This window comes from Pelophylax lessonae (genome assembly GCF_965119305.1).
Source record: "Pelophylax lessonae genome assembly, chromosome: 4".
NCBI classification, from domain to species: Eukaryota; Metazoa; Chordata; class Amphibia; order Anura; family Ranidae; genus Pelophylax; species Pelophylax lessonae.
The window spans coordinates 616,138,623-616,166,268 of record NC_138771.1 but is presented as its reverse complement, the minus strand read 5'-3'; the positions used below and the strand labels follow the sequence as shown (position 1 = coordinate 616,166,268).

The 27,646-nt window shown below is 42.7% G+C and overlaps 1 protein-coding gene across 1 annotated transcript in view; it reads right to left on the bottom strand.

Annotated features, from left to right (window-relative positions):
* Window positions 1-27,646, bottom strand: part of LOC309553290 (complement C3-like) — a 183,753-nt gene that overhangs the window by 130,512 nt on the left and 25,595 nt on the right. The window contains exons 5-6 of the mRNA XM_082254303.1: window positions 13,520-13,614; window positions 2,174-2,256 (exon numbers count right to left, since the gene is read on the bottom strand). Of these exons, the coding sequence (XP_082110429.1) occupies window positions 2,174-2,256; window positions 13,520-13,614 (178 nt within the window). The remainder of the gene's footprint in view (window positions 1-2,173; window positions 2,257-13,519; window positions 13,615-27,646) is intronic.

The following is a 27,646-nucleotide window of genomic DNA, read 5'->3' as shown; positions in this document are numbered from 1 at the left end:
ATGTAAGCATATTTTAATACCTTGACATTAGGGATGCACCGAAATGAAATTCTTGGCCGAAGCCGAATAATAATGAAATGCTTGGCCGAAGGCCGAAGGCCGAATACCGAACGCGGTGTTTCGCATTTTTTCCATTTATTTTGCCAATTTTTTGTCCTCTCTCTTGTCCTCTCGTGTCTCTCTCTCTTGTCCTCTCACTCTCTCTCTTGTCCTCTCATGTCTCTCTCTCTCTTGTCCGCTCACTCTCTCTCTCTTGTCCTCTCATGTCTCTCTCTCTCTCTCTCTTGTCCTCTCACTCTCTCTTGTCCTCTCATGTCTCTCTCTCTCTCTCTTGTCCTCTCACTCTCTCTCTCTTGTCCTCTCATGTCTCTCTCTCTCTCTCTCTTGTCCTCTCATGTCTCTCTCTTGTCCTCTCTCTCTCTCTCTCTCTTGTCCTCTCACTCTCTCTCTTGTCCTCTCACTCTCTCTCTTGTCCTCTCACTCTCTCTCTTGTCCTCTCACTCTCTCTCTTGTCCTCTCATGTCTCTCTCTCTTGTCCTCTCGTGTCTCTGTCCTCTCATGTCTCTCCTTACCTCCCTCCCTCCCATCTGCAGAGTCGATGTTTGCTGTATGGCTCCTGTGCCCTGTCACAGGCGGAGGCGGAGTACATTTGGTATCACTCGGCCTGTGACAGAAGGCGGCGCTAAGCGGCTATACAGGAAGCATCCGCTCTGCTTCCTGTAGTGCCTCCGGCTATGTTTACAGTGATGCTCGGGGATGGCGGGTCGCCGGTCGGGTGAACAAACGTCATTGTTCGGCACAAATTTATTCGGCCTTTTTACTTATTCGGCCGAACACCGAAAGTGCTTTTTTTGCTATTTTCGGCCGAATAATTTCGGTTGCCGAACATTCGGTGCATCCCTACTTGACATTCAATACTTCTCAAACACAATACATCTGGATATTAACATTTATACTGTAAGTAATAACACCAGAGTTTGTTGATCCAGGGCAGTGTTTCTCAACTCCTGTCCTCAGGACCCACTAACACAGGCCAGGTTTGCAAGAAAACTGAAATACATCACAGGTGATATCATTTGCTGCTCAGTGATTGCAGTATTCTAGTCTGCATCTCCCCAAAGTAATACTTAAAATCTGGCCTGTTAGTGTGCCCTGAGGACCGGAGTTGAGAAACACTGATCCAGGGAATATCTGATTAACTTGGGAAATCAGGAAAGAATGCCCCCCCCCCCCCCTTCCCTGGAGCAAACTGGACCATGCTTAATAAATAATTTTTTGCCTTCCTCTGGAACAACTGTGGGTATGTATATGGAAGCTTTTTATTTATTTTTCTATTAATTGAATTAAGTGGACTTTAATGTGTCTTTTTTCAACCTGACTGTGTAACTAAGGGGTGGCTATGTACAGTATGTGATCTATGGGAGCACAACCAAGAATTACTCAATGATGGCCCACATGCTGAACTTAATACCAATACTCTCCAGTATTTACAACATGAATTAAGCCAAGAAATTTGCTCATGTGATCTCTGTTGAAAGGAAGAATCAAAGTTAAGATTGGCCAATGCTCTTCTTTAGAGGCCATATGGCAAGTGCCCAGACAAGTGGCCGGAACTGAGCTGAGCTTGGAGCTACATTTTCTCCAGGAAAAGTATAAGCCTTTCAGTTATTCTTTAAATACCCAATTATGCAAAATTGTGTAAAAACTGTATGTTAACATTTAAGAACCTTTCCGCTTTTAAGGAGAAATCCATCTTACTGTTGTTCCATAGAAGAATTTATCCTGAATTAGGCTGCTTAGCTCAGAATGCAAAATAACGGATTAGGGTATATATAGTGAGTGGAGGATAATGCTTATCTGATGAACACATGGAAAATAGGTGGACTGCCTAAGTAATATTCATAATGAAACTGTAGAAAGACTTTTGGTGGGTCGAGTTGGGAGTCCCTATCTACAGCATTGTGGGCTCAGTAGTAAAGAAAAGTCCTGGGCAGGTGGACAATGTCCTCTATAGGTATTGGCATATGCTACCCCTCTTCCCACTGGTGCCCCTGAGAATCAAATTCAACACCTCAGCAACTAATTATCAGTTTTGGTTTGACAAAAAAGCATATTTTTTTCTTTCAAATAGATTTTACATGAAAATACTGATTATCAACATTGATGTACTTACCATATTCCTTGACCTCAAACTCTGTGTTGAAGGTTTCTTGAGGAGCCACCTGGAATCTGCAGGTGATTTTCCATATTCCCTCACTGCAAGAAAAACATAAGTCTTTACTGACAGGGTGGAGCAGTGACCATGTGGGCTGAATTATTGAGGCACAACAACAATGATGTTCAGAGAGCAGTAGCCTCTGGGAACCAGATTTTGGCTTATGGTATGATACATTTCTTAGTGGTTGTTGTGGGTCACCACACGTTGCATTCTACTTAGTTATGTTTCTCTGTGTGTAAAGGTCATTTTTATAAAGTGTGTCAAGGCATAGTTCACATGGATCAAAGGATTTAATGTATTTTTTACTGGAACCAAATACATTTTGATATTTTTTGATGCCGGACAAGAAATTTTCAGTGTTTGTGTAATTGTATATATTAGATAAAGTGATGTGATGGAGCATGTGATCCCATTGGAGAGTATCATCCCTAATAGAGTGCAAGACAAAAAATATTCCTCTAATAGGAGGGACTTTAAGTATATGTGCAACGGTTTTACAAACAAGAAAAAAACATGATTACACATAAATCTTTATTTATACATGTTAAAAAGTGTTTTTTTTTTTTTAAATATTGACACCAGTTAAATTGCAAAAAAAAAATATGTGGACTCAAATTATAGGGTCCCCAGAGACCATTATGTGCAGGTCGATACATTTAGCGGTAAACCCGCTTCCTGAAATTTAGATTACAGTCAATGATGTTAAGTTCTCCCATGAATGACACTAGAAAAAAAATCACTTGAACCAGTCCAAAATATTAAAACGTCATCAATATATCTGCGACATAATAAAAACATGGCACAGATAATGAGACATGTATTCTTATGAAAATAGCAACCGATCCCCCCCCCCCCGGTACAGTTTTCTGTACAATGGGGCACATGTAGCCCCCATCGCCACTCCCTGCATCTGGAGGTAGTGGGAGCTATTAAATGTGAAAACACTAAGCATCAAAGTAAACAGAAGCAGGTCCAATACAAATTGGTTATATGAGCCAGATTCAATACTTTTTTCACTTCTTTAAAAAGGTGTCTATCAACAATACCCTTCTGTTATGAGGGATAATTGAATATAGTGCTTCTACATTGATTGAGGCAATAGTAGTCTCAGAGGGAGCATGCATGTTGTCCAGAATATTGAGTAGATGGATTATGTTTTTGAGGTAGGACAGAAGGCTTTCAACATGTGGACAAAGGTAGTCGTCAATTATACACCCTGCTTTATGCGTAAGTGATCTTATTCCCTAGATGATTGATCTCCCAGGAAGTGCATAAAACATTTTGTTTTATTAGAAAATAAATTATTCTTTATTTTTTGTAATGTGATGATATAAATATGATATACTCTGTCTATATACATTTTTGTAACAATACTTAATGTGTATTTATTCCTTCCTGTTCCCTCTTACAGATAGCTACAAAGCCAAAAGTGGTCCATCATTACTCATCTGACAGAAAGAAGCTGTTCATTGCCCAAGAAATCCCTAGATACCTCTTGAGGAACCCCATGCTTCTATGGAACCCTGATTGAGAAAAGCTGGTGTACACTGTGGACGCATGGTGTCAGAGATGTATGGGTGTAGCTATAAATTTTAATTTTGATATTGTTCTTTGCAAAGTGAATTTTCACAACATTCACTAAGCTAAGTAAAAATTCCATTGAAAAGTGAACACGCTTATTTCCTTTAGTAAATCAGGGCCATCAAGTAAACTTTTGCTCACTTATTATCTTGGTGGCTACAGGGAAAGTAAAGTAAAAAACATGACAGAGTTGACAATTCTTTTCCACTTTCTCTGAAACAAAAAGAAAATGTGATTGGCAAATTTGATTTGAGTCATGCTTTAAAATAAGTCCTGCCTAAAAGGAGACATGATTTCGGCTGTCCAAGCAGGACCAAAGTAAATATGCAATTAGTTTCATACCTGGAGTACAGCTTTAACTATTTAGAGACCGCCTGCCTGCAATACGAGTGGCTGCTGACAGGTGGCTGCTATAGGCAGTGGTGTATTTTGAATTTGGGCTGCCCTAGGCAGGAATAAAAAAAAAAGGCTACTTTGAAATTGCGCACGTCGGTGCAACAATGTCATGCGACGTAAGTTTTACTACTCATAGGGGATGTTTGAAAAGCCTTTACAGGTTAGATTTACAAAAGGAGTTCTGGTGCTAGAATTACTACCAAGACCTGACGTTCGTGGTGATACCTCACATGTGTGGGACCAACACACGCATTCACTTTGCGTGCGAGCATGGTAGGATGGGGACACTACATTTTTAATTATTAATTGTTTTTTATTTTTACACTATTGCTTTAATTTTTCTTTTTTATCACTTTTATTGCTGTCACAAGGATTGCAAACATCCCTGTGACGGCAATAGGCATGTAACAGGTACTCTTTATAGAGAGATCTGGGATCTATAAGACCCCAAACCCCTCCTCTGCACTGAAAAACATTCTAAACACCAAGACCTGTGTTTTTGAATGCTTTGGTTTTTTATAAAATGGCGCCAATGGTTCCCTAGTAAACCGAAAGTGATGCCCTGTCACCGCTTCCCGGGATACTGTTATGAACAGCTGTGCAAAGCCAATTCCAGCTGTCGCTCGGGTCCCCCAGTGGGACAGGAGTGCCCGGTAGAGCTGTGAAACATGGCGGGAGAGGGGGCGTCCCCTTGCACTGCTTGTAATAGCAATTGAACAGCTAGTAAGCCACTCCAATTGCTTTTACAAGAGGACCGACCGCCGACTCTAAAAAACAGTACCCGGGGTGCTGGTACAGACGCCAAAAATGCTACCCCAGGCAAATACCTCCTGAAAATGCTACCCCAGGCAAATACCTTGTTTGCCTCGCAGTAGATACGCCTCTGACTGTAGGCAAAGCGACCCGTACATTGCTACCTACCTCTAATTTAAAGAGGGCGCATGCGTGCCCCCGCCTGGCTCCCACTGTGATCATACACAGCGGGGGCCTGTCAGCAAGTCCCAGCCAATGATTCACAGCTGTGACCTACTAATTGGCTGTGTCCAATCACAGTTCTTGTGTTGGTAAACAACACGTAGCTCTGTACGAAGGGATCGATCTGTCAGTTTCTCATCCTTGCGAAGCAGATCAGTTAGTAAAATCAGCACACTGCACACACATTACACATGGTTAGGCACATATTTAACTCTTTGATCGCCTTAGATGTTAACCTCTTCCCAGCCAGTGTCATTAGTACAGTGACTGTGTGTATTAATATAACTGATCACTGTAAAAATGTCACTGGGGATGTCAGTTAATTAATTCCCCTCCCCAGCGTCAGTTAATGTCAGATTGTTCGCTTCAATATCATTGTCGTTGATCGCCACCATTAGTAGTATAAAAAATTCCAGTAGATTTACCATAGTTTATCGGGGGTATAACTGTCATGCAAACAATCAATATACACTTTTTGGGATTTTTTATCAAAATGGTAGCAAAATACATTTTGGTCAAAATTTATAATGAAATTAGACCTTTTAAATGTTTTTTATAGGATGTGTTTTATAGCAGAAAGTAAAAAATACAGTTTTTTTACATTTTTTTTTTATTTTTGGTCTCTTTTCATTTATATCGCAAAAAATAAAAAACACAGTGATCAAATATCACCAAAACAATTTGTGTGAATTTTTTTTTTTATAAATTTCATTTATGTACAGCGTTGCTAAAACGCGCAATTACCAGATAAAGTAGCACAGTGCCGAATAGCAAGAAATGGCCTGGTCATGAAGGGGGTAACATCTTCTGGCGCTGAAGTGGGTATAGTAAGGAAAAGTCAGGCTCCCTAAACAAAGTGAAGCCAAACCAGAAAGGGGCACAGTAGAACCATTTCTGACTAATAAAGGAAATGGCAGTTATCCTTGCAGACAGGAGTTTGGGGCTGGTTAAGTGAAGAGACCCTCTTTTTTGTGGGACTTTATGGCAAGGTGAAATGTTTTTGATCCCATGGAGGTAAGTTATAAAACTCTATGGGCTACCAAGTAGGCTACATGTGTGGATACATCCACACATTTGTATATGCTTGCAAATCTATAGATGTGTATGTACTTTTAGGCATAAATCGTTGAAACAAACAGGATCCGTCAGGAAACTATACACCTTGGCTCTTGCATCTTTTTTTGGCAGAAATTAGTGTTTGGGAGATCCATATGAGTTGGCTTCTAGGTATGTTGTGTGTGGGTCGGGGTGGACACTGGGAATGCCCTTTTGGGGTGTGCCTTTAGTTGCATGTATATAATTGATGGATATTTGGTAATCTAAGTAATTTTGCATTTATATTGACTGAATGTTATGCCTTTCAGGAGTGGCGTATTAATTCCCTGATGAAGATATCTATATGTATTGCTATCGAAACGCGTTGGAACTATATACCACTCCAATCAGTAGTCCAACAATTTTTTATTTCATTTTTTGTATATTTATTTTCTTGTTTATGTATCACCAGATGTATGTTGAATATATTTGTTCGCACCATTTAATACTCACATGGTTTTGCCAACAATAAATATCAAGTTTTTACTATTTCCTATTGGATGACACTTTAGTTGGAAATTCTTGTTGCCATAAAGTCACACAAAAAAGAGGGTCTCTTCACTTAACAAACTAGTTTAGGGATTAAGGCAACACTTATACCCCCCGGACGTGAACTTATACCCCCCGGACGTGAACATAGTCTTGCACGGACTTTGGGGCTGGTTCCTGCTATATCGGAGGAGTGAAGGCGTCACTACATTGAATTAGCTTTGCTGGGAAGTGATCATTGAATCACTTCCCTCTTGTTTAGCAGCATTAAGAAATATGTTACCCCAACATTTCATATTCCTGATATGTGCCTTCTGTACCATGTACTTGTATTAGAAAGTCTCCTGTTACTTTTGTATTTCTTCCTTTGTGTAAAATCCCTGTTGTTCCTGCCAGTCCCTCTGCTTTCCTAATTCAAACTGACCATGCTACACATCCATCCCAGTGTGGGTAGTTTTCTGGCTGTGCTGGGAGAACAGCTTGCCTATCCTCCAATGATCAGAATTGTGCTGACCCCCACCATCCCTGCACAGGCATTTACTGGGAAGATCAAAGTATTGCTGCTTCTCCACCCCCAGCTGTCTGAGCTGCTTATGTAGCTGAGAACTGAGATTATATGATTACTGTACTTATAAAAAAAGAAATAGAAGGTATTTTCAATAATTTTTATATTAATACGCAAATATTTTGCTTTTTCTTTTTCTATTTAAATCTGAATAGGTTATTTTACAAGATAAGGGTTCACATGTTCTTTAAACAGAGTGGCCACATGACCAATGTTTACTACTGGTGCTGGATAGAGCCCAGCATAGTACTAATTTGTCCTCTGCCATGTGCTCCAGGCACCATATTGGGAAAGCCAATGTCAAGTATTGACACAGAGTTCTTACAAGAGTGTGCCAGTTTTGGGACACAGATGTGTGTCACCAAGGGGCTCAGAATGGGAAGTGTAGACAGGGACAGGAAGCCTTCTGATAAGGACAATACGACTCTTTGGATAGGAAAAGGAACCTGGAACCCTGGAAAGGATTCACCCTTATAGCTGGGATTGGGTAGAAGCCCAGGAGATTCTGAGAGGCCTAGGTGTCAGATATGGTTTGGGTAGTTTTGTGAAAGTCAGAAGAACTGACTAGTGTTTGCAGAGGTTCCCTTGGTAAGGAAACCTTTATGCTTCAGACCTTAGGAAGGAATGCTTTGCTTGGTCTCTACTCTAAGAACAAAGGACTTTTAACCTGAATTTATGTCAAATTTACCTTACCCTTTGGAAGTGAAATTAAATAATCCTTGATGGTACTGTACTTTTCTGGGATAACAACTACTAAATAGGTACAGTTGTGCTTTATATTTCCACTGCCCAGTTTCTTCCCGCTTCATCTTGGCCCAAACAGTCAGACGTTTACTAGGTACACAAAGCCCTTCAAATGTCTCATCACTTTTCCCTTGCTCAGTTGCACTGTCTAATCCTTGAACATTCTCTTCCCGGTAATCATTCAACAACAATTTAAACATAGATCACCACAACCAGATTGTGATGATTTAAGACTTGCAGGTTTAGTCACGACTAAAGGAATTGTCAACTTGGGTCCTTAACCACTTAAGCCCCGGAGGATTTGGCTGCTAAAAGACCAGGGTTTTTTTTGCGATTTTTTACTGCGTGACTTTAACGGACAATTGCGCAGTCGTGCGACGCTGTACCTAAACTAATTTGACGTCTTTTTTCCACAAACAGAGCTTTCTTTTGGTGGTATTTGATCACCTGTGCGATTTTTTGATCATGCGCTATAAACAAAAAAAGAGCGTCAATTTTGCAAAAATAACAATATTTTTCACATTTTTTTTATATGAAATTCCCCCAAAAAAATGTAAAAATCAAAATTTTTTAACATTTTCGGCCAATTTGTTTTATGCTACATATGTTTGGTAAAAAAAAAAATCGCAAAAAGCGTATTTTGATTGGTTTGCGCAAAAGGGAAAGATTTTTGTCATTTTTGGTGTTTTTTTTTTAACGCGTAATGGCGGCGATCTGCGATTTTTTTTTCGGTACTGCGACATTGCGGCAGACAGATCGGACCCTTGACTGACATTTTTGACACTTTTGGGGTTACCAGTGACATTACTGCAGTAATCAGTGCTAAACATATGCACTGTTACTGCAAAAATGACACTGGCAGGGAAGCGGTTAACTGTATTGGACAGGGAGGGGTTAAGTGTGTCCTAGGGGCGTGATTCTAACTGTATAGGGACATTGCTATTGGTGTAAAAACAAAGATCAACGGTCCTACATAGTAGAACCGTCTGATCTTTATTTTTACACCAGGGAGAATGACGGGCGGCTTGTTTACATAAGCCGCTCCGCCTTTCTCCCTTCACCGGAGCGATCGTAGTGTGACCGGCGGACATCGGGTCCGCCGGTCACACGCACTGACTTGTCAGTGAACGAGGCGCGGCGGGCGCGCGCCTCGGCGGGCTCGCGCCCGCCCGCAATTGGCTCTCAAGTCAGTGACAGGCGAGTGACGTATCCATACGTCACTCTGCCTGGCCGGGGCTGACCGTCGCATGTATATAGTCGTGCGGTGGTCGGCAACCGGTTAAGCACTAGAATAAAGACGCAGACTGCGTGACATGGGTTTATTACAGCCACAGCAGCCAATTTATTAATCAAAGAATAAATAACATCACATTTACCATAGCAATAAGTACAAAATTCAACAATGAACTTCTAACAATGCCCAACAACAAGGGGTCTTTGGGTGTCCTTAAGGCACAATTTTAACCCCAATGGCTCGAAGACGTTACAACCTCACACATACTTCCAATTTTTCCCCCCAGGGGACCTAGCTCCTGGGAGAACGACCACAAACCAAATGAGGAGTGCCATACTCTAGACGGGCCCCAACCATTAGGCAAAATGTAGGTAATCACTGACCCCCCAAAGTCCCCCTGACCCGCCAAATGCTGTGACAAAACGCGCAACATACATAATCATGTATTCATTTTTTTTTATTTTTTTAATATATATAAACTCAATTAGAGTCCAAAACACAAAATCATTCCCACCACCCATACACCTCAGCAACCCTTAACAGAAGGGCGGGTGGGAGAGAAGTTACCTCTCCTCCTGAATTCTTTGGACTGAACCCTACCACCTATCTGCATTGCCCCTAACATCTGCTACCAGCTCATCCAGCCTTTTCCTCCAATCAGGTAAGGACTACTCCCTTTGCCACCCCTCTAACCCAGCTGACCCTTCCCTGACCCTGTTCCTCCTTAAGTCATGCCGCAACATTTGTCAGGGGGCGGCGTCTGTACCGGGATGAGGCCTGCAGCTACAAGCCTCATGCCGGTATAGTTTTTTAGAGCCAGCAGTCGGCTCTCTGGTAATAGCAATCAGAGAGGCTTACTAGCTGCCTCCCACCGCCATCCTGTCACACTGGGAGACCCAAACGACCAGCCAGTGGTCGGACTGCCAAGCAAAGCCGGGATCGCTTTACTTGGCTGTTCGTAACAGTACACTGGAAGCGATGACATAACCTCACTTCCGGTTTACTCTGGAACCATCTGCACCATTTTTAAAAATCTAGACCATTCAAAAACGCTGATCTTGGTGTTTTTGTATTGCTTTTAAGTATAGAGGAGCAATTTGGGGTCTTACAGATCCTAGATCGCTCCATAAAGAGTACCTGTCACTGCCTATTTTTTTACTTTCAATAGTTTTTATTGAATTTTCAGAAAACAAGGAATACAAAAACAAAAAGGCAGCAAAAATATTGCAAATGTACAGTCTGATATAACAGGAACAGTAAATCACCAAACCATATAAACTGTTGTGGGAAGCACAGGTGAAAAACAACAAAATCCGTCCTTGTGAATCCCAACAAACGATGAAGTGGGAGCAAAAGGGAGGACTGGTTCTAGAAGCAATAACATACTGCAAACCAGGCACATTCAGTCCAAGTGGAGGGGAAGGGGGTGATGACCCTACTGGACAAGGCCCCCCCAGCCAGCCTCCAGCACCAGAGGACGTGCCCCTAGAAGGTGGCGACACATCCGCCCCCCGAGCGGGAGGACAGAGGCGGAGATCCTGCCCAGAGTACTGGGTGGATACCATAACACATTAGAAAGACACTGCCTATTTTTTTAAATCACTTTTATTGCTGCAACTTTTATTACTGCAGCAATAAAAGTGATAAAAAAAGCAACTGTGTAAAAATAAAATAAATGAATAATAAAAAAAAAAATGTAAAGTGCCCCGTCTTCCCAAGGCACACGTGCGTGTCAGTCCCGCGTGCATGTAAACAGCGATTGTCCCACACATGTGAGGTATCACCTTGAACGTCAGATCATGGGCAGTAATTCTAGCATCAGACATCCTCTGTAAATCTAAAGAGGTAGCCTGTAAAGGCTTTTAGATCATTGCCTATGGATAGTAAAATTGCCGTTGTTTGTTGCCCTTTCCTGGCATGCACAATTTTAAAGCGCCTGGGGTGGGACAAATTTAGTTGGGGGGGGACCCATGTTTAGTCTTGCATAGAGCAGTTCAAAACCAAAATACACCACTGGTAATTATAGTAATGAACTGATTGGTAGGGAGGCTCTAGGAAGGTAGTTCCAATGTAGTAGGAGTTATGGAATATGTTCACTTCCCCATTTTATGTTCTAAACTCTGTTAATAACGATTTGAGGGGAATCTTCTCAAACTGAGGCACAGCTGGCAATAAAAAACCAACAGGTTAATATACAATAAAAATCTATTGAAATTAAAAAAAAAAAAAAAAAGGGATCCGGGGGGCAGTCGGGGCTAGACCTGGTCTGGGTGGGGCTCTCTCTCCCTCCACAAGAACTTCTATTATCCTTACGTTATATTTTAATGCTCCATCATTTGTACCTTGGACATTGCATGTTTTCTTTACTTGTTTGTTCATGTTATGCTTAATATACAATAAAAAATCTATTGAAATTTAAAAACCAACAGGAGTTTAAACACTTTTGTTTCTCTAAACCAGGGATCCTCAAACTACTGCCCTCCAGCTGTTGCAGAACTGCACATCCCATGAAGCATTGTAAAACTCTGACATTCATAGACATGACTAGGCATGATGGGAATTGTAGTTCCTGAACTGGAGGACCATGGTTTGAAGACCCCTGCTCTCAATGGAAAAAAATTAAAGTATAACTAAAGGCAAAACTGTTTTTTTTTATTTTTTTTTTTTTTTTTTTTTTTTTTAGTTTAAGATAGAGTGGAGAGGGATTAGATCACTAGTTTGTTTTTATTGCTGTCTGTGTCCCCGTTAAGGAGATTCACCCTCTCTACTTGCCCTGTTTACTATTATTAACCTCTTGCCTACTCCCCTCCTGGGCAAAGTGACGTAGGGGTGTCACTCGCCCATGAGCCTCTAGGGGGCAACGCGCATCGCCGGAGGTGCACTCCCGCCCCCACTCGTTCCCTGACATCCCCGCGCGTGTGACCGGCGGCTCCGATGTTCGCTGGCCACTCGCGATCTACCGCTGGAGAGGGAGAAAGGCAGGCGGCTAATGTAAACACAGCCGTCTGTCATTCTCCCTGATGTAACTGCAGAGACTATACGATCCTGCTATGTAGGATCGTATGTCTCTGTGGTTACCTCACATGCCACGCCCCTTGACAGTTAGAATCACGCCCCTAGGGACACACTTAACCCCCTGATCACTAATAAAGTTAACCCCTTCCCTGCCAGTGTCATTTTTACAGTACCAGTGCATATTTATAGCACTGATTACTGTAGTAATGTCACTGGTACCCACAAAAGTGTCAAAAATGTCAGTCAAGGGTCCGATCTGTCCGCCGCAATGTCACAGTCCCGCAAAAAAAAAAAAAAAAAAAAAGAAAATCGCAGATCGCCGCCATTACTAGTTAAAAATAAAAACAATAAAAATGACATAAATCTTTCCCGTAGTTAGTAAATGCAATAACTTTTGTGCCAACCAATCAAAGTACGCCTATTGCAATTTTTTTTACCAAAAATATGTAGCAGAAAACAAATTGGCCTAAAATGTTAAAAAATTTAGATTTTTACATTTTGTTTTTTTTGGGGAATATCATATAGCAAAATGTGAAAAATATTGTTATTTTTTTCAAAATAAACGCTCTTTTTTTGTTTATAGCGCAAAAAATAAAAATCGCACAGGTGATCAAATACCACCAAAAGAAAGTTCTATTTGTGGGAAAAAAAGGACGTCAATTTTATTTGGGTACAGCGTCGCACGACAGCGCAACTGTCCGTTAAACTAACGCAGTGCCGAATGGCAAAATAGGTCCTGGTCTTTGAGCAGCCGAATCCTCTGGGACTTAGGTGGTTAAAAGAGAAAGTAAAAGAAAATCCCGCATTTTGGGTTGCCCCCAGAAAAGTAATAGAGGGAAAATCTTCCAATGGGGACACTAGTTCTGGTGACTTAGAGGTCCTCAAGGAATTCCCCTAATTTGCAGGGATTTCCTCTCACTTCCTGTTTGGCTGTGGGACAGGAAGTGAAGGGAAATCTCCGCAATGGGACACAGATGGTGCAACAAAAATCTGACAGGGGTCCCTTGCTCTATCCAAAATAAAAAATAAAAAGTTTTGCTCATAGTTTAAGTTATGTCTGGTGTTTTACTATACACTAAAGCTGGACTGTGATGAAACACAGCTGCTTATATTAAAAACTGCTATTATTGTTGAACTAATGAACTCCTCATGGCTTTGCTAACTAAATAGAACTTCTGACAGATCTCTACAAAGGATAAAGACTTACTTGGTGATCTCTGGAATGTTGAAGGTTTTTTCAACAATGCCAACATGTTCACCAGAGGAGAACTGGTCTTTTTTCACCACAATCCCATCAGGGTTCTGAAAAGAAATAGGGTTTATGTTAGAACAGCGGTAAAGGCATAAGGGATACAAACAATAATAAAAAAAAGTGTTCTATCCTCCTTGTGCTACAAATAGCTTCATAAATCACATAAGAGACACAATAAAAGTGCATTAACCACTTCTGGACCGAAAGGATTTGCCCCCTTAAAGCGGAGGTCCGGGCACAAAATCTACCTTTTTTTTTTTGTGCCCATCCGCTTGGTCTCCTTCACCTGAAAAGGAATTGGATAGTTAGGCATTTTTTTTTTTTCACTCACCTTGTAATTGTAGATTGAAAATACTCACCTCAGTGTACTTCCTCCCTCTGAGCCGCGGCTCCGCCATCACTTCCTGTCTCGCGATGATTCCTGGGAGCTGAACGTCATCGCTCCCAGGAATCAATGCGACGGCACCGGCCCCGCTCGTCACTTCCGGGGCGACGCCGCATTCCCTGCTAAACAGCTTCTGGGCATGCCCAGAAGCTGTGGAGGAATGCGGCGCCGCACCGGAGGTGACGAGAGGGGCCGGTGCAGGCGCATTCTGGGACAAGAAGACGCGGAAGAGGACGCAGAAGAGGACCGCGCCGGCTTCAGCTGCCCACAACAGAGATGGCAACGCTGGAGAAGAAATTTTAAAAGTGAGTATTTCTTCTTGTAGGTAAGTGCGAACCGGGACAGATCAGAGGCTAGCCATTGTGGAATGTACTAGCCCTGACTGTCCCGGGGATATGTTTGTTGAAAAATGGTTTCTGTGCCCGGAACTCCGCTTTATTGACCAGGCAATTTTTTGCGATTCAGCACTGCGTTACTTTAACCACTTGACGACTTCCCGCCGCAGATTTACTATGGCAGGCACCCTCTCCTGGGCAAAGCGTCGTAGCTCTACGTCGCTCGCTCGTCCGCCGGGGAGCCAGTGCGTGTGTTCCGATTGCCGTCTGACAGAGAAGGACGGACGGCTGATAAAAACACAGCCCTCAGTCCTTCTGCCTGAAATGATCACAGAGACTATGTGATCCTGCTATATAGGATCGCATGTCTCTATGGTCATCTCACAAGCCCAACCCCCCCACAGTTAGAATCACTCCCACGTTTAACCCCTTGATCACCAGCACTGGTAACCCCTTCCCTTCCAATGGCATTATTACAGTAACAGTGCATATTTTTAGCACTGATTACTGTAGTAATGTCACTGGTACCCCCAAAAGTGTCAGAAATGTCAGTTAGGGGTCCGATCCGTCCCCCGCAATGTCGCAGTCCCGCAAAAAATAAAAAGAAGATCGCCGCCATTACTAGTAAAATAAAATAAAAAAACAATAAAAATGACATAAAGCTTTCCCGTAGTTAGTAGACGCAATAACATTTGCGCAAACCAATCAAAATACGCTTATTGCGATTTTTTTACCAAAAATATGTAGCAGCAAACGAAATTGGCCTAAAATGTTAAAAAATTTAGATTTTTAGATTTTGTTTTTTTTTTTAATGTTATATAGCAGAATGTGAAAAATATTGTTTTTTTTTTTCAAAATTGTCGCTCTTATTTTGTTTATAGCGCAAAAAATAAAAATCGCACAGGTGATCAAATACCACCAAAAGAAAGCTCTATTTGTGGGAAAAAAGGACATCAATTTTATTTGGGTACAGCGTCGCACGACCGCGCAATCATCCGTTAAACGAACACAGTCTAAAAAGGTGCTCAGATTTTCTAAACTATAATAGTTCCTCTTTCTTTGCTGTGAAGGAAGGATGATAATGTGCACCGCTGAAGAAAGAGTGCTTCCAAAAGGAATTATCACGAACAAATAAATGAGCTCCTTACCAGCTGATCTGATCCCACAAGGAGACCATCAGATGCCTTGCTGCATAGCATCCATATACACCATGATCTCATATGCAAAGGTTCCACGCTCTCCTAAACCAAGATAGACTCCATGGAGGAAGTTAAAGGAGTTTTTTTTTTTTTATCCTAATGCATTCTATGCATTAACCACCTAAGGACCAGGCCTATTTCTGACACTTGTTTATAAGTGTAGCACCCTCCTAGGTAGGTGCTAGGGAAAAGCATATATGTGGCCTTTTCTGCTTATCAGGGGGGCCTGATCTTTTAGTTAGGCTGTCACATGTTTCCAGGTGTGACCTGTTGACTCTGGGGAGTCTTCCCACTGTCTCCAATGAGGACTCTTATTGGGCAGTGGAGGAAACCTAGCCAATAGCACACCAGGGCTTATAGCTGTCTCAGTGGGCGGAGTTTGCCGCACCCTGGGATGAGTTATAAGTCTGAGGGGAGCATGTGACAGGGCGTCTTCGGCGGGAAGCAGAGTCCCAGGAGGAGGCTGATGTCTGTCTCTTCTCCTGTGAGAGAGTGAAGGTGTCCTGGGCAGGCGGCCTAGAGGACCAGGGGTTGAGCTGGGTTGCAGAAAGGGATCCAGAGTGCTGTGGACCGAGTGGAGCTGCTGGGCAGAAGTTTCAGGAAAAACAGTGTCGTGAGTACTTGAAACTGCCCAGGGGTCTGCCTAGGAGAGGGGACCACTCCAGAAGGTCAGAGGGATCCGGGGACCAGCTAACCAGTAGAGAAGGCTTAGAAAGGGGGTGCCAGACTCTAAGCCCTGAAGATAAGAGAGAGAAAGGGGGCGCTGGTGTGGACCCTGAAGTGTTCAGCAGTGCAGCAGAGTATACATGTAGCTACCTCAGCAAGGAGTGCTTTAAGGGAGCTTAAAGAGGACTTCCTCATTCAGGAAAGAAGTCAGAAGTCAGTTCATCGTTAACAGGCAGCAGGCCAGTGTTAACCAGCGTTAATAGGCGTTGACCGGCATCCAGCCAGCGTCAAGTCAGCGCCAACTGCCATTTTTCAATTGTCCCTAACAATTTTTGCATAGTTGAGCCAAAGGAGTATCCCACTCATCCCTTCTTCTATCCAAGTTACCAAATAAATACAAAAACCCAAAGACACTGGACTGATCATTGTCTCAGTGCTCACATTTGGATAAACATGCTTAAATGTGCTGTTGTTGCTAGCGGTAACCCAGGGGGACCCATATCCAGCAAAACGGCTGGGAATTGTGCTACACAAGTTAAAATCATATGTATATAAATAACCAGCGCTAAAACCTCTTAAAAACGGTGAACCATAAGTTACTGTGTATAGTAAGAAGAATAAATATTTCAAAGTGCAATATAGTATAATATAACCGGTATAAAAATTTGAAAGTGCCAAAGTGCTAGATACGTGTAGAAAATGTGCAGTGACCTAAAATGTTCAAATATTCCAAGATGATAAGTGGTGTAAAATAGTAAAATAAATATATGTGCAGATAATGAGCTAATTGTACAGGTTCTATGGACCTAGAACTCGTCAAAAGCTTGGACTGAAGCAATTGATGTGAAAATTCAATAAAATACCATAAGAAACATAAAATTGCTGGTGGCTGTGAGCAATGTGCAAAAGGTACAAAAAAACCTTGCAAAGATAAAAAGGAGCAGGTTGCCCAGCTTCTATGAATAGAGGAACTGTTCACATGCTCCGAAATCAAATAAATTAAAAAGGAAATATGCCCTATAAAGGGTGAACTAAAGAAGTGCTATGAAAGTAGTGGTGTAATTTCACAGTAGCTGTGATACAAAACAATAGGTGGAAGCGGTTAATAGAAACAAAATATCAGGGTGCACAATACCCTAAAATAGGTAAACCCCTGTGAATAGATAATAATCACTTTATAATGAAGAATCACAATAATGGCAAAACGTGATACGTCTTCCAATCATTAAGGGTAAGAGTTCATAAAAATTACAGCCAGCGATTAATAGTGATCCCAGTACCACAGTGAGTGAGCAAGATATCCTCAAAATAGGTGCAATGGCCGCTCACCTCACTTGTCTTTCATATACGCGTGTCAGGTGTCTTGCGTCAACCTGCAGACCTAAAGAGCCGTTTCCCAGGAAGAAATGGGATCTCCACAAGTGTTATGGGAGCCAGGGTCCTGCTCACATAAGCTGGTCTGTCACTCTTATATGCATATAGCTCAGACACTCGATAGTTCAAGGGGAAGATATAAAAAAGGGTCTCATAGTGCAGTATGTTCCAATATGATTTATTTCCAAGTAAAATATAAATTTTGAACTCACATTTAAGTAGATCAATGAATGCCAGTAGTAGAAATGCAGCCGCCGATGCGGTTCCTGTATTGTCTCACAGACTTCCGGTCTCGCCTGTAGACCAGGAAGTGACGTCACCACAGCGTCCCGACGCGTTGCGTAACCAATCAGGTTACTTTATCAAGGGTCCCCCTCAGCCACCCTAATACTTACCTGAGCTCCCTCTCTATCCAGCGATGTCCACGAGTCCCTCGGCCGTCCGGGACTCTCTCTTCTGATTGGCTGAGACACAGCAGCAGTACCATTAGTTCCTGCTACTGTCAATCAAAGTCAGTTAGCCAACCAGGAGAGAGAGGGGTGGGGCCGAAAAACAGCTCTGTGTCTGAATGGACACACAGAGCTGCAGCTCGGCTCTGGTGCCCCTATAGCAAGCCGCTTGCTGTGGGAGCACTCGACAGGAGGGAGGGGCCAAAAGCAACAATGGGGGACCCAAGAGGAGGAGGATCCGGGCTGCTCTGTGCAAAACCAACTGCAACAGAGGAGGTAAGTATAACATGTTTGTTATTTAAAAAAAAACAAGACTTTACAATCACTTTAACCGCTTGCCGACTGCTCACAGTATATTTACTGCGGCAGTCAGCCCCTCACAGGCAGAGCGACGTAGGTCTACGTCGCTAGCCTGTGAGGCTCTGGGGAGCGAGCGCGCGCCCGCGGAGGCGCGCTCCCGCTAAAGCTCGGTCACGGACCCCCTCGCGCGTGTGACCGGCGGACCCGATGTCCGCCGGTCACTCGGCGATCGTCGGGGGAGAGGGAGAAAGTCAGGCGGCTTGTGTAAACAAGCCGCCTGTCATTCTCCCCGGTGTAGAAACACTGATCACACGGTTCTACAATGTAGGACCGTTGATCAGTGTTCCTACAGCTCAAGCCACAGCCAATCACAGTAAGAATCACGCCCCTAGGGACACACACAGCCCCTCCCTCTCAAATAAAGTTAACCCCTTCACTACCAGTGTATTTTTACAGTAACAGTGCATATATATAGCACTGATTACTGTAGAAATGTCACTGGTAACCCCAAAAGTGTCAAAAATGTCAGTCAAGGGTCCGATCTGTCCGCCGCAATGTCGCAGTACCGCAAAAAAAATCGTAGATCGCCGCCATTACGCGTAAAAAAAAAAAAACAACAAAAATGACAAAAATCTTTCCCTTTGTTAGTAAACGCAATAACTTTTGCGCAAACCAATAAAAATACGTTTTTTGCGATTTTTTTACCAAACATATGTAGCATAAAACAAATTGGCCCGAAAATGTTAAAAAAATTTGATTTTTACATTTTTTTGGGGGGAATTTCATATAAAAAAAAAGTGAAAAATATTGTTATTTTTGCAAAATTTACGCTCTTTTTTTGTTTATAGAGCATGATCAAAAATCACACAGGTGATCAAATACCACCAAAAGAAAGCTCTGTTTGTGGGAAAAAAAGGACGTCAAATTAGTTTCGGTACAGCGTCGCATGACCGCTCAATTGTCCGTTAAAGTCACGCAGTGCCGAATCGCAAAATACCCCCTGGTCTTTTAGCAGCCAAATCCTCCGGGGGTTAAGTGGTTAAAATACAGAGGAAAACCACATAGTGTAGTATTTCACCAAGAGTTTAATAAAATGATAAAATCACACATACAACGTTGAAGGGATTACACAGCATGTGCTACAAACAACCAGCAGGTCCAAGCAGTCAGGCCGATTTTCAGAATAACGTCACGTGTGAGGTCCCTCCCAACGCGTTTCTCTGTAACCAGCATTGTCTGGGGATTTGAGGCTCATATCCTGATCACTGATCACTTGGACCTACTGGTTGTTTGTAAATTGTAACAGATGCTGTGTAATCCTTTCCAAATTTCGATCTTAACTTGGGAGATTGTGGAACCTTTGTATGCGAGATTGTGGTATATGTATGGCTGCTATGCAGCAAGACGTCTGATGATCTTCTTGTGGGCAGCTGGTAAAGGAGCTCATTTAATCGTTTGTGGTGATTCTTTTTCGGAGCACTATTTTTTCAGTGGTGCACATGGTCATCATTATTTCATGGCAAAGAAAGAGGAACTATTGATGTTTAAAAAACTGAGCACTTTTTTGCAATATAGATACTATATACAGTATCTCACAAAAGTAAGTACACCCCTCACATTTTTGTAAATATTTTATTCTATCTTTTCATGTGACAACACGAAGAAATGACACTTTGCTACAATGTAAAGTAGTGAGTTTACAGATTGTATAACAGTGTACATTTTCTGTCCCCTCAAAATAACTCAACAAACAGCCATTAATGTCTAAACCGCTGGCAACAAAAGTGAGTACACCCCTAAGTGAAGATGTACAAATTGGGCCCAATTAGCCATTTTCCCTCCCCGGTGTTATGTGACTCGTTAGCGTTACAAGGTCTCAGGTGTCAAAGGGGAGCAGGTGTGTTAAATTTGGTGTTATCGCTCTCACTCCCTTATAGTTGTCACTGGAAGTTCAACATGGCACCTCATGGCAAAGAACTCTCTGAGGATCTGAAAAAAAAGAATTGTTGCTCTACATAAAGATGGCCTAGGCTATAAGAAGATTGCAAAGACCCTGAAACTGAGCTACAGCACAGTGGCCAAGACCATACAGCGGTTTACCAGGACAGTTTCCACTCAGAACAGGCCTCGCTATGGTCGACCAAAGGAATTGAGTGCACATGCTCAGCGTCATATCCAGAGGTTGTCTTTGGGAAATAGACATACGAGTGCTGTCAGCATTGCTGCAGAGGTTGAAGGGGTGGGAGGGGTCAGCCTGTCAGTGCTCAGACCATACACCGCACACTGCATCAAATTGGTCTGCATGGCTGTCACTTCTTCCAAAGATGATGCACAAGAAAGCCCACAAACAGTTTGCTGAAGACAAGCAGACTAAGGACATGGATTACTGGAACCATGTCCTGTGGTCTGATGAGACCAAGATAAACGTATTTGGTTCAGATGGTGTCAAGGGTGTGTGGTGGCAACCAGGTGAGGAGTACAAAGACAAGTGTGTCTTGCCTACAGTCAAGCATGGTGGTGTGAGTGTCATGGTCTGGGGCTGCATGAGTGCATTCATTGAGGGAACCATGAATGCCAACATGTACTGTGACATACTGAAGCAGAGCATGATCCCCTCCCTCCAGAGACTGGGCCGCAGGGCAGTATTCCAACATAACGACCCCAAACACACCTCCAAGATGACCACTGCCTTGCTAAAGAAGCTGAGGGTAAAGGTGATGGACTGGCAAAGCATGTCTCCAGACCTAAACCCTAGTGAGCATCTGTGGGGCCTCCTCAAATAGAAGGTGGAGAAGCGCAAGGTCTCTAACATCCACCAGCTCCGAGATGTCGTCATGGAGGAGTGGAAGAGGACTCCAGTGGCAACCTGTGAAGCTCTGGTGAACTCCATGCCCAAGAGGGTTTATCCAGTGCTGGAAAATAATGGTGGCCACACAAAATATTGACACTTTAGGCCCAATTTAGACTTTGTCACTTAGGGGTGTACTCACTTTTGTTGCCAGCGGTTTAAACATTAATGGCTGTGTGTTGAGTTATTTTGAGGGGACAGCAAATTTACCCTGTTATACAAGCTGTACACTCACTACTTTACATTGTAGCAAAGTGTCATTTCTTCTGGCCCCGTTCACACTGGGGCGACGCTACTTCCTGGGGCGACCTCATAGGTCGCGGCGCGCTGCTCGTACCGTGACCTCGGAGCGGCCGGCACGGACTTCATAACATTGAAGTCAATGCAGGTCGCTCCAGGTCGCCCCAAAGAAGCTCCGGACCCTTTTTCTAAGTCGGAGCGACTTGTGTCGCTCCTATTAGAACGGGTCCACAGCTTCTCTATGCCAGGCGACCGTAGGTCCATCTGAGGGGATGAACTCACTTTTGTGAGATACTGTATGTAACTGTATGTATATACAGTATATATACTGTGTATATATATATATATATATATATATATATATGTATATATATTTTCTTTTTTTTTTGCACATTTTATATGGAATTTATTTGCACAGATATGTTAAAGGATAAATCCACCCTAACACTAAAATCCCTGCATCTATAGACCTCCACGATCTAACACTAACCTATCTTGCCCTGTAAAGAAGAAATCAGTATACATACCTTTTTTGAAGCCGATCCGATCTGATCTCCAGCGGCGGAAGCTCTGCAGAGGACACGACTGACAACGGCTGTGAAATGAATGGGGAGTGACGTCACCCATAGACTTACTGCGGCTGACAGTTCAGCATGGGATTGGGTCGCATCGGCTTCAAAAATGTGCGTATACTGATTTCTTCTTTACAGGGCTAGATAGGAGGAGTGGGTGAAGATGGAAGCCCTCTCAGCAGTGACATGGCTATGCTGGAGGGCTTTGGTTAAGGTAAGTCTCTCATAATGTGCTAGTATGTGATGCATACTAGCACACTATGACATTACCTTGCAGGACATTTTTTTTTCTTTAACTGCTGTTTACTACCGTTTTAATGGCACCCCAAATCATCTGTCAAATGTGTGTGCATTTGCGGCCGCCAAATTGCATGATACCACAGTACCATTCAGTTTGGTGTGATGAGATTTTAGAAATCACGCCTGCATTACTTTTTGTGCGTTCCCTTCCATTTGGCTGCCCTTTAAAGTTATTGGGCTGTTCTAAATTCCGCCCAGGAATGCACAACAATGCACATTTATAGTATGAACGAGCCCTTAGTAAACAGATAGGAAGAGATATTATTTTTACTTGTTTTAAATGTTGTTTTACATTTTCTTTTCAGTTGCTTCCTGGTTTCTGGTCTAGGCCCAAATTGAGGTCATACGACGGTACAGCCTGCTGTATATGACAGGGGTCACATGACCACAAAGCAAAGCACCATGGCTGTGATGTGTACAACCTTATGGTGGTCAGGGGACAGTATAAGTGGGGCACATCTTCCTATTTTTACCCACCCCAGCCATAAGTGTGAATGAGCCCTAACAGAGCTGGCTGTAAAGGCGGTTTGCCAACTATTATGAGATAATGTCCTTTTTCTCTTTAGATTTCCTGGTCCTTTAAACACGCCAGTCCGGTTTCCAAACCGGGGTAATTATTTAAACAATCCATTCTGTACACATTGTGCAACAGCCAACAACACAAGAGGCAAGGTTACGGATCACCAACTGCAAACACAGCAGTTACAAAATACCCCGGGCCTGAAAAATACTAGAAATGGGGGATTTTCTTGTAGAAGAATGTTTTTTTCACATTTTAGCTTTTATGTGTATAGTGAACATACAGTATCTTTAGAATCCGATTTGTGGGGAGTCCATTCACACTGCCGTGACTTGTGAGGCAACTTGTGTGCCCTCAAGTCGCCCCAAGTCGTTTGACATACTAAAAGCAATGTTAATCAATAAGTGCCGTCTTAATTGGCACTACTGAAGTCGCCCCGACTTCAGAAAAGGGTCCTGTGCTACTTTGAGGCGACTTGTATCCGACTTGTCCCATAGACTTCAATGGGAGTCTCCTCCTTATCTTATTTGAAGCGACTTGTGATCCGACTTTCCATTAAAATGGTCCTAAACCAGAAAAAAAGATCATTTTTCTTAGAATTTTTTGTAGCGCAGGGATGGGGCTCCGCTCCAGACTTGTATAAAGTACTCTAAATTTCTACTTGAGTAAAAGTACAAGTGCTCGATCAAAAAGTGACTTGAGTAGAAGTGGAAGTGCTCGCAGAAAAAGTTACTTAAGTAGAAGTACTAAAGTATTCAACATTTTTTTTACTTAAGTATTGCAAGTAGTTTTTTCAAAAAATTTGCTACTTAAGTACTAAAAGTAAAAAGTACCAGTAGTTTTGAAAAAAAAATTCTACTCAAGTACTGAAAGTAGAAGTACAAGTACTGTGTTATGTAGTTATTAAAGAAATAAGTCAAAAGTTTGAACATCATATTGTTTTTTATTATTTCAAATGATTTATTCAAATGATTAACCTGTGTTTTTTAGCAGTTTCTTGATGCACTTTAAGCGCTGTAGCACCATTTATTTGTTTGCTTCATATTTTCTTTTTATTGGAAAGATTTGGTATAGCAGCTTTTATTATACACAGCCTTTATTTTCGTATGCGCTGATTTACAAATGACATTATACACATTTTTTTGAGCTTTATGCAACCTGCCATCTACTGTTCTGGCAGTGGTAATTTTTTTAAAAGTAACGAGTAACTATGCAGCGCAAAAAAAAAAATACTTGAGTAGAAGTATCGAAATCATCGAAAAAATGTAGTGAAGTAAAAGTAGAAGTAGGAGAAAAAAATTCTACTCTAGGAAAGTACAGATACCGCATTTCGGTACTTAAGTACAGTACTTAAGTAGTTCTACTTCGTTACTATACATCTCTGCTCCGCTCCACCTGGGCGTTTTTGTTGCAGGCGTTTATCGGGCATTTTTTGGGCGTCTTTGGAGGCAGGGATGACTTTTGAACTTCTGTGTAGGGGTATATATACACACACACACATATATGTATATATACACATACACACATATAGGTGTGAAAGGAGCGGAACCCCATCCCTGCGCTAATGAAATTATTTGCAGGGATGGGGTTCCGCTCCTATCACACCTATATGTGTGTATGTGTGTATATATATATATATATATATATACATATATGTGTGTGTGTATAGATACCCCTATACAGAAGTTCAGATGTCATGCCTGCTTCCAAAGACGCCCAAAAAATGTCCAATAAATGCCTGCAACAAAAACGCCCAGGTGTGAAAGGAGCGGAGCCCTATCCCTGTGCTACTAAAAAATTCTAAGAAAAATGATCTTTTTTTTCTGGTTCTGGACATGCTACAGAGCTGAAACTTCACAGGTACACTTTTTAGACCCATCAGACACTAAATCCAAAGAAATCTCATTTTTTTTTTTTTCAATAATTTTTTCAATAATTGGCTCTCTATCAAAAACGACAATTTCTAAGAATTTTTTTTTGTGTGATTGAGCATGACCCAGAACCATCATATTCTGATTGGCCAAATACAAAGTCGTACAAAGTCGTCTATCGTACAAGTCGTGCTGAATTCATGCAAAGTCGCACTGAAGTCGCGCTGAAAGTAGCCCCTTATGAGGTGACTTTCTGGTCGCGGCAGTGTGAATGGGGTCGATTTGTTAAAGCTGAACTGCAGGCTGATCTAAAAGATACAAATGAATGCATCTCTGTAATCATTAATTAAATGCATTTTGTTTAATGAAGGCAGTCCCAAAGTGTAAGTCCACCCTACTAAAATCCCTGCATCTACAGGCTCCCACGATCCAATACTATCCTATCTATCCCTATACAGAAGAAATTGGTATATGTAACTTTTTTAAAGCCGATCCGATCCGGTCCCCAGCGGCAGAAGTTCTGTGGAGGGCACGGCCTACAACAGCTGTCAAAGTAATGGGGAGTGACGTCACCCATAGACTTACTACGGGGCTTCCGTTGTCGGACGTGTCCTCTGCACCCGCTTCCACAGAGAAGCTGCGGCTGACAGCTCAGCGTGGGATCGGGTCGTATTGGCTTAAAAAAAGGTATGTACTGATTTCTTGTTTACAGGGCTAGATAGGTTAGTGCTAGATCGTGGAAGTCTGTAGATGCCTGGGATTTTAGTGTTAAGGTGGGATTTTACTTTAAGTACCTGAGTTTGACTTGTCAACCTTTTGTAAACCCATGTACAGGAAAACTCAGAAACACAAAGCACCAAACAGTTCTGCAACAGTGCAAGGAACATGTTGAAGGGAGGAGAGAGCAGAGAGCAGAGGGATGAGCTCATCAGTCTGCTGCTCCTCCTTTCACTGTCCATTCACAAGGTGGGAGAAGGACAAGACCTGTAAGAGAAAAACCAGGTCTCCTGTTCTGCCAGACAGGACTGTGCTCTGTGGCAGAGCTGTGTAAATCTCAGAACTGGATGGGCAGAAATACAAATCCTTTGGCAGATAAAACATCTCCTATTTGTGTATTTAGCTGTTTGCTTGGAGTTCAGCTTTTAGGCAGTGAATATATTACCAAATCATATAAACATACTAAAACACCATAAATTGTATTTGTCTCATTTAAAACGCTGGAAGACCAGGTAAAGAAATAGTGTGACCCCGCTATAAAGGTATTTACAAAAATCTCTTACTTGTTAATAATAACAATGTATATATTTATATATGATATGCTCTGTTTTAAATGGTGTTTTATGCATTTGAAGAAACCGCCTGAGATCCAGTCTGTGCAGACAGTATGGCAACTTTCAGACCTAGCAGAATCCACAGGCAGCCTCGGGCTCCGTTCACACTGCCACGTCCTGAAAGTTCCATGACGGTGCGACTTTGCCAGGCAACTTCCTGGTGACTTGAGTACTACTTTGATAGAAGTGTAAAATAGAAGTCGCCTTGAAGTAGTACAGGAATCTTTTCTAAAGTCGGAGTGACTTCAGTAGTGCTAATTAAGACAGCTCTCATTGACTAACATGGGATTTCACATGTTATGTAAATTGGGGTCTCACAAGTTGGATCCCAAGTCGCAGCAATGTGAACTGGGCCTCAGAGTAAAACCAATGTATCTTTTGTAAGGCTTGCCAGGTTGCAAGAATATTTTCTTAGCCTTTTTTGAAGGTCAAAAAATGTAATGGAACAATGTGCCTTCTAACCTCTAAGAGATTTTGATGAGCTGTATTTTGGCCTAGGCCAACAAGGCCCAGGCCTAGGGCAGCACTTTGCAGGGGGGGCAGCAAAAAAGCCACCCCCCCTCCACCTGAGACACTTTTGGCCACTGGTTGCTAGAGCCGCCTCTCACTCACTCACCCCCCCTCTCTCTTTCTCTCTCTCACCCCTCCTTTCTCTCTCATCCCCCCTCTCTCTCACCCCCTCTCTTTCTCTCTCTCTCACCCCTCTCTCTCACCCCTCTCTTTCTCTCTCTCTCTCTCACTCACCCCCCCTCTCTCTTATCCCCTCTCTCTCTCTCTCTCATCCCCTCTCTCTCTTTCTTTCTCTCACCTTCCCCCCCTCTCTCTCTCTCTCTCTTTCTCTCACCTTCCCCCCCTCGCTCTCTCTCTCTTTCTCTCACCTTCCCCCCTCTCTCTCTCTCTCATCCTCTCTCCCTTTCACCCCCCTCTCTCTTTCTCATCCCCCCTCTCTCACTCTTCCCCCTCTCTCTCTCTCACCCCCCTCTCTCATCCCCTTTCTCTCTCCCTCCCCCCTCTCTCTCATCCCCCTCCCTCCCTCACCCACCCACCCCCCTCTCTCTCTCTCTCATCCCCCCTCTCTCTCTCTCCCACCCCCTTCATCCCCCCTCTCGTGAGATCTCAGGGGTTCATGCTGGAACTTGGAGTCCTTCAATTTTGGAGGGAGTCACATCCGTTATAGAGGAAGGAGTGGGGCAAATTGACATAGGAGTCGGAAGGGGGGCGCCCAATTTTAGTCTTGCCTAGGGAAGCACAAAACCAAAATACACCACTGGATGGGTCCATAAGTAGCCCCGGTTGCTTAGTGTTCAACATTTTAGGGAAAAACAAAAAATTCCTGTACTTTTCCTATTTTAGGAAATCGTAGGAAATAGGTAGATAATCTGTTTGGGTTTTAAATGCCATATGTGTCTACTTTAAAGTACATCTGCCCATGCAAGAGGTTCATGGTAAGACAGACCTTCACAGATTCTAGGGGCGTAGATGAGGAGGTAATATGCTCAAAAACCTCCCCAGAGCATCCATGGTGCAGCTGCCTCTCCTGACACTTGTCAGGTCTGACCCAGGCATCTGCAGTTCAGAGCAAGGGAGGATTTCCTTATCTCCTCCGGGGATCTGACACATGACAGGACCTCCACTCACTCTGAACTGCCTGGTTTGACTGGTGGGTGTTGCATAGAGGGAGGAGATCTTTAC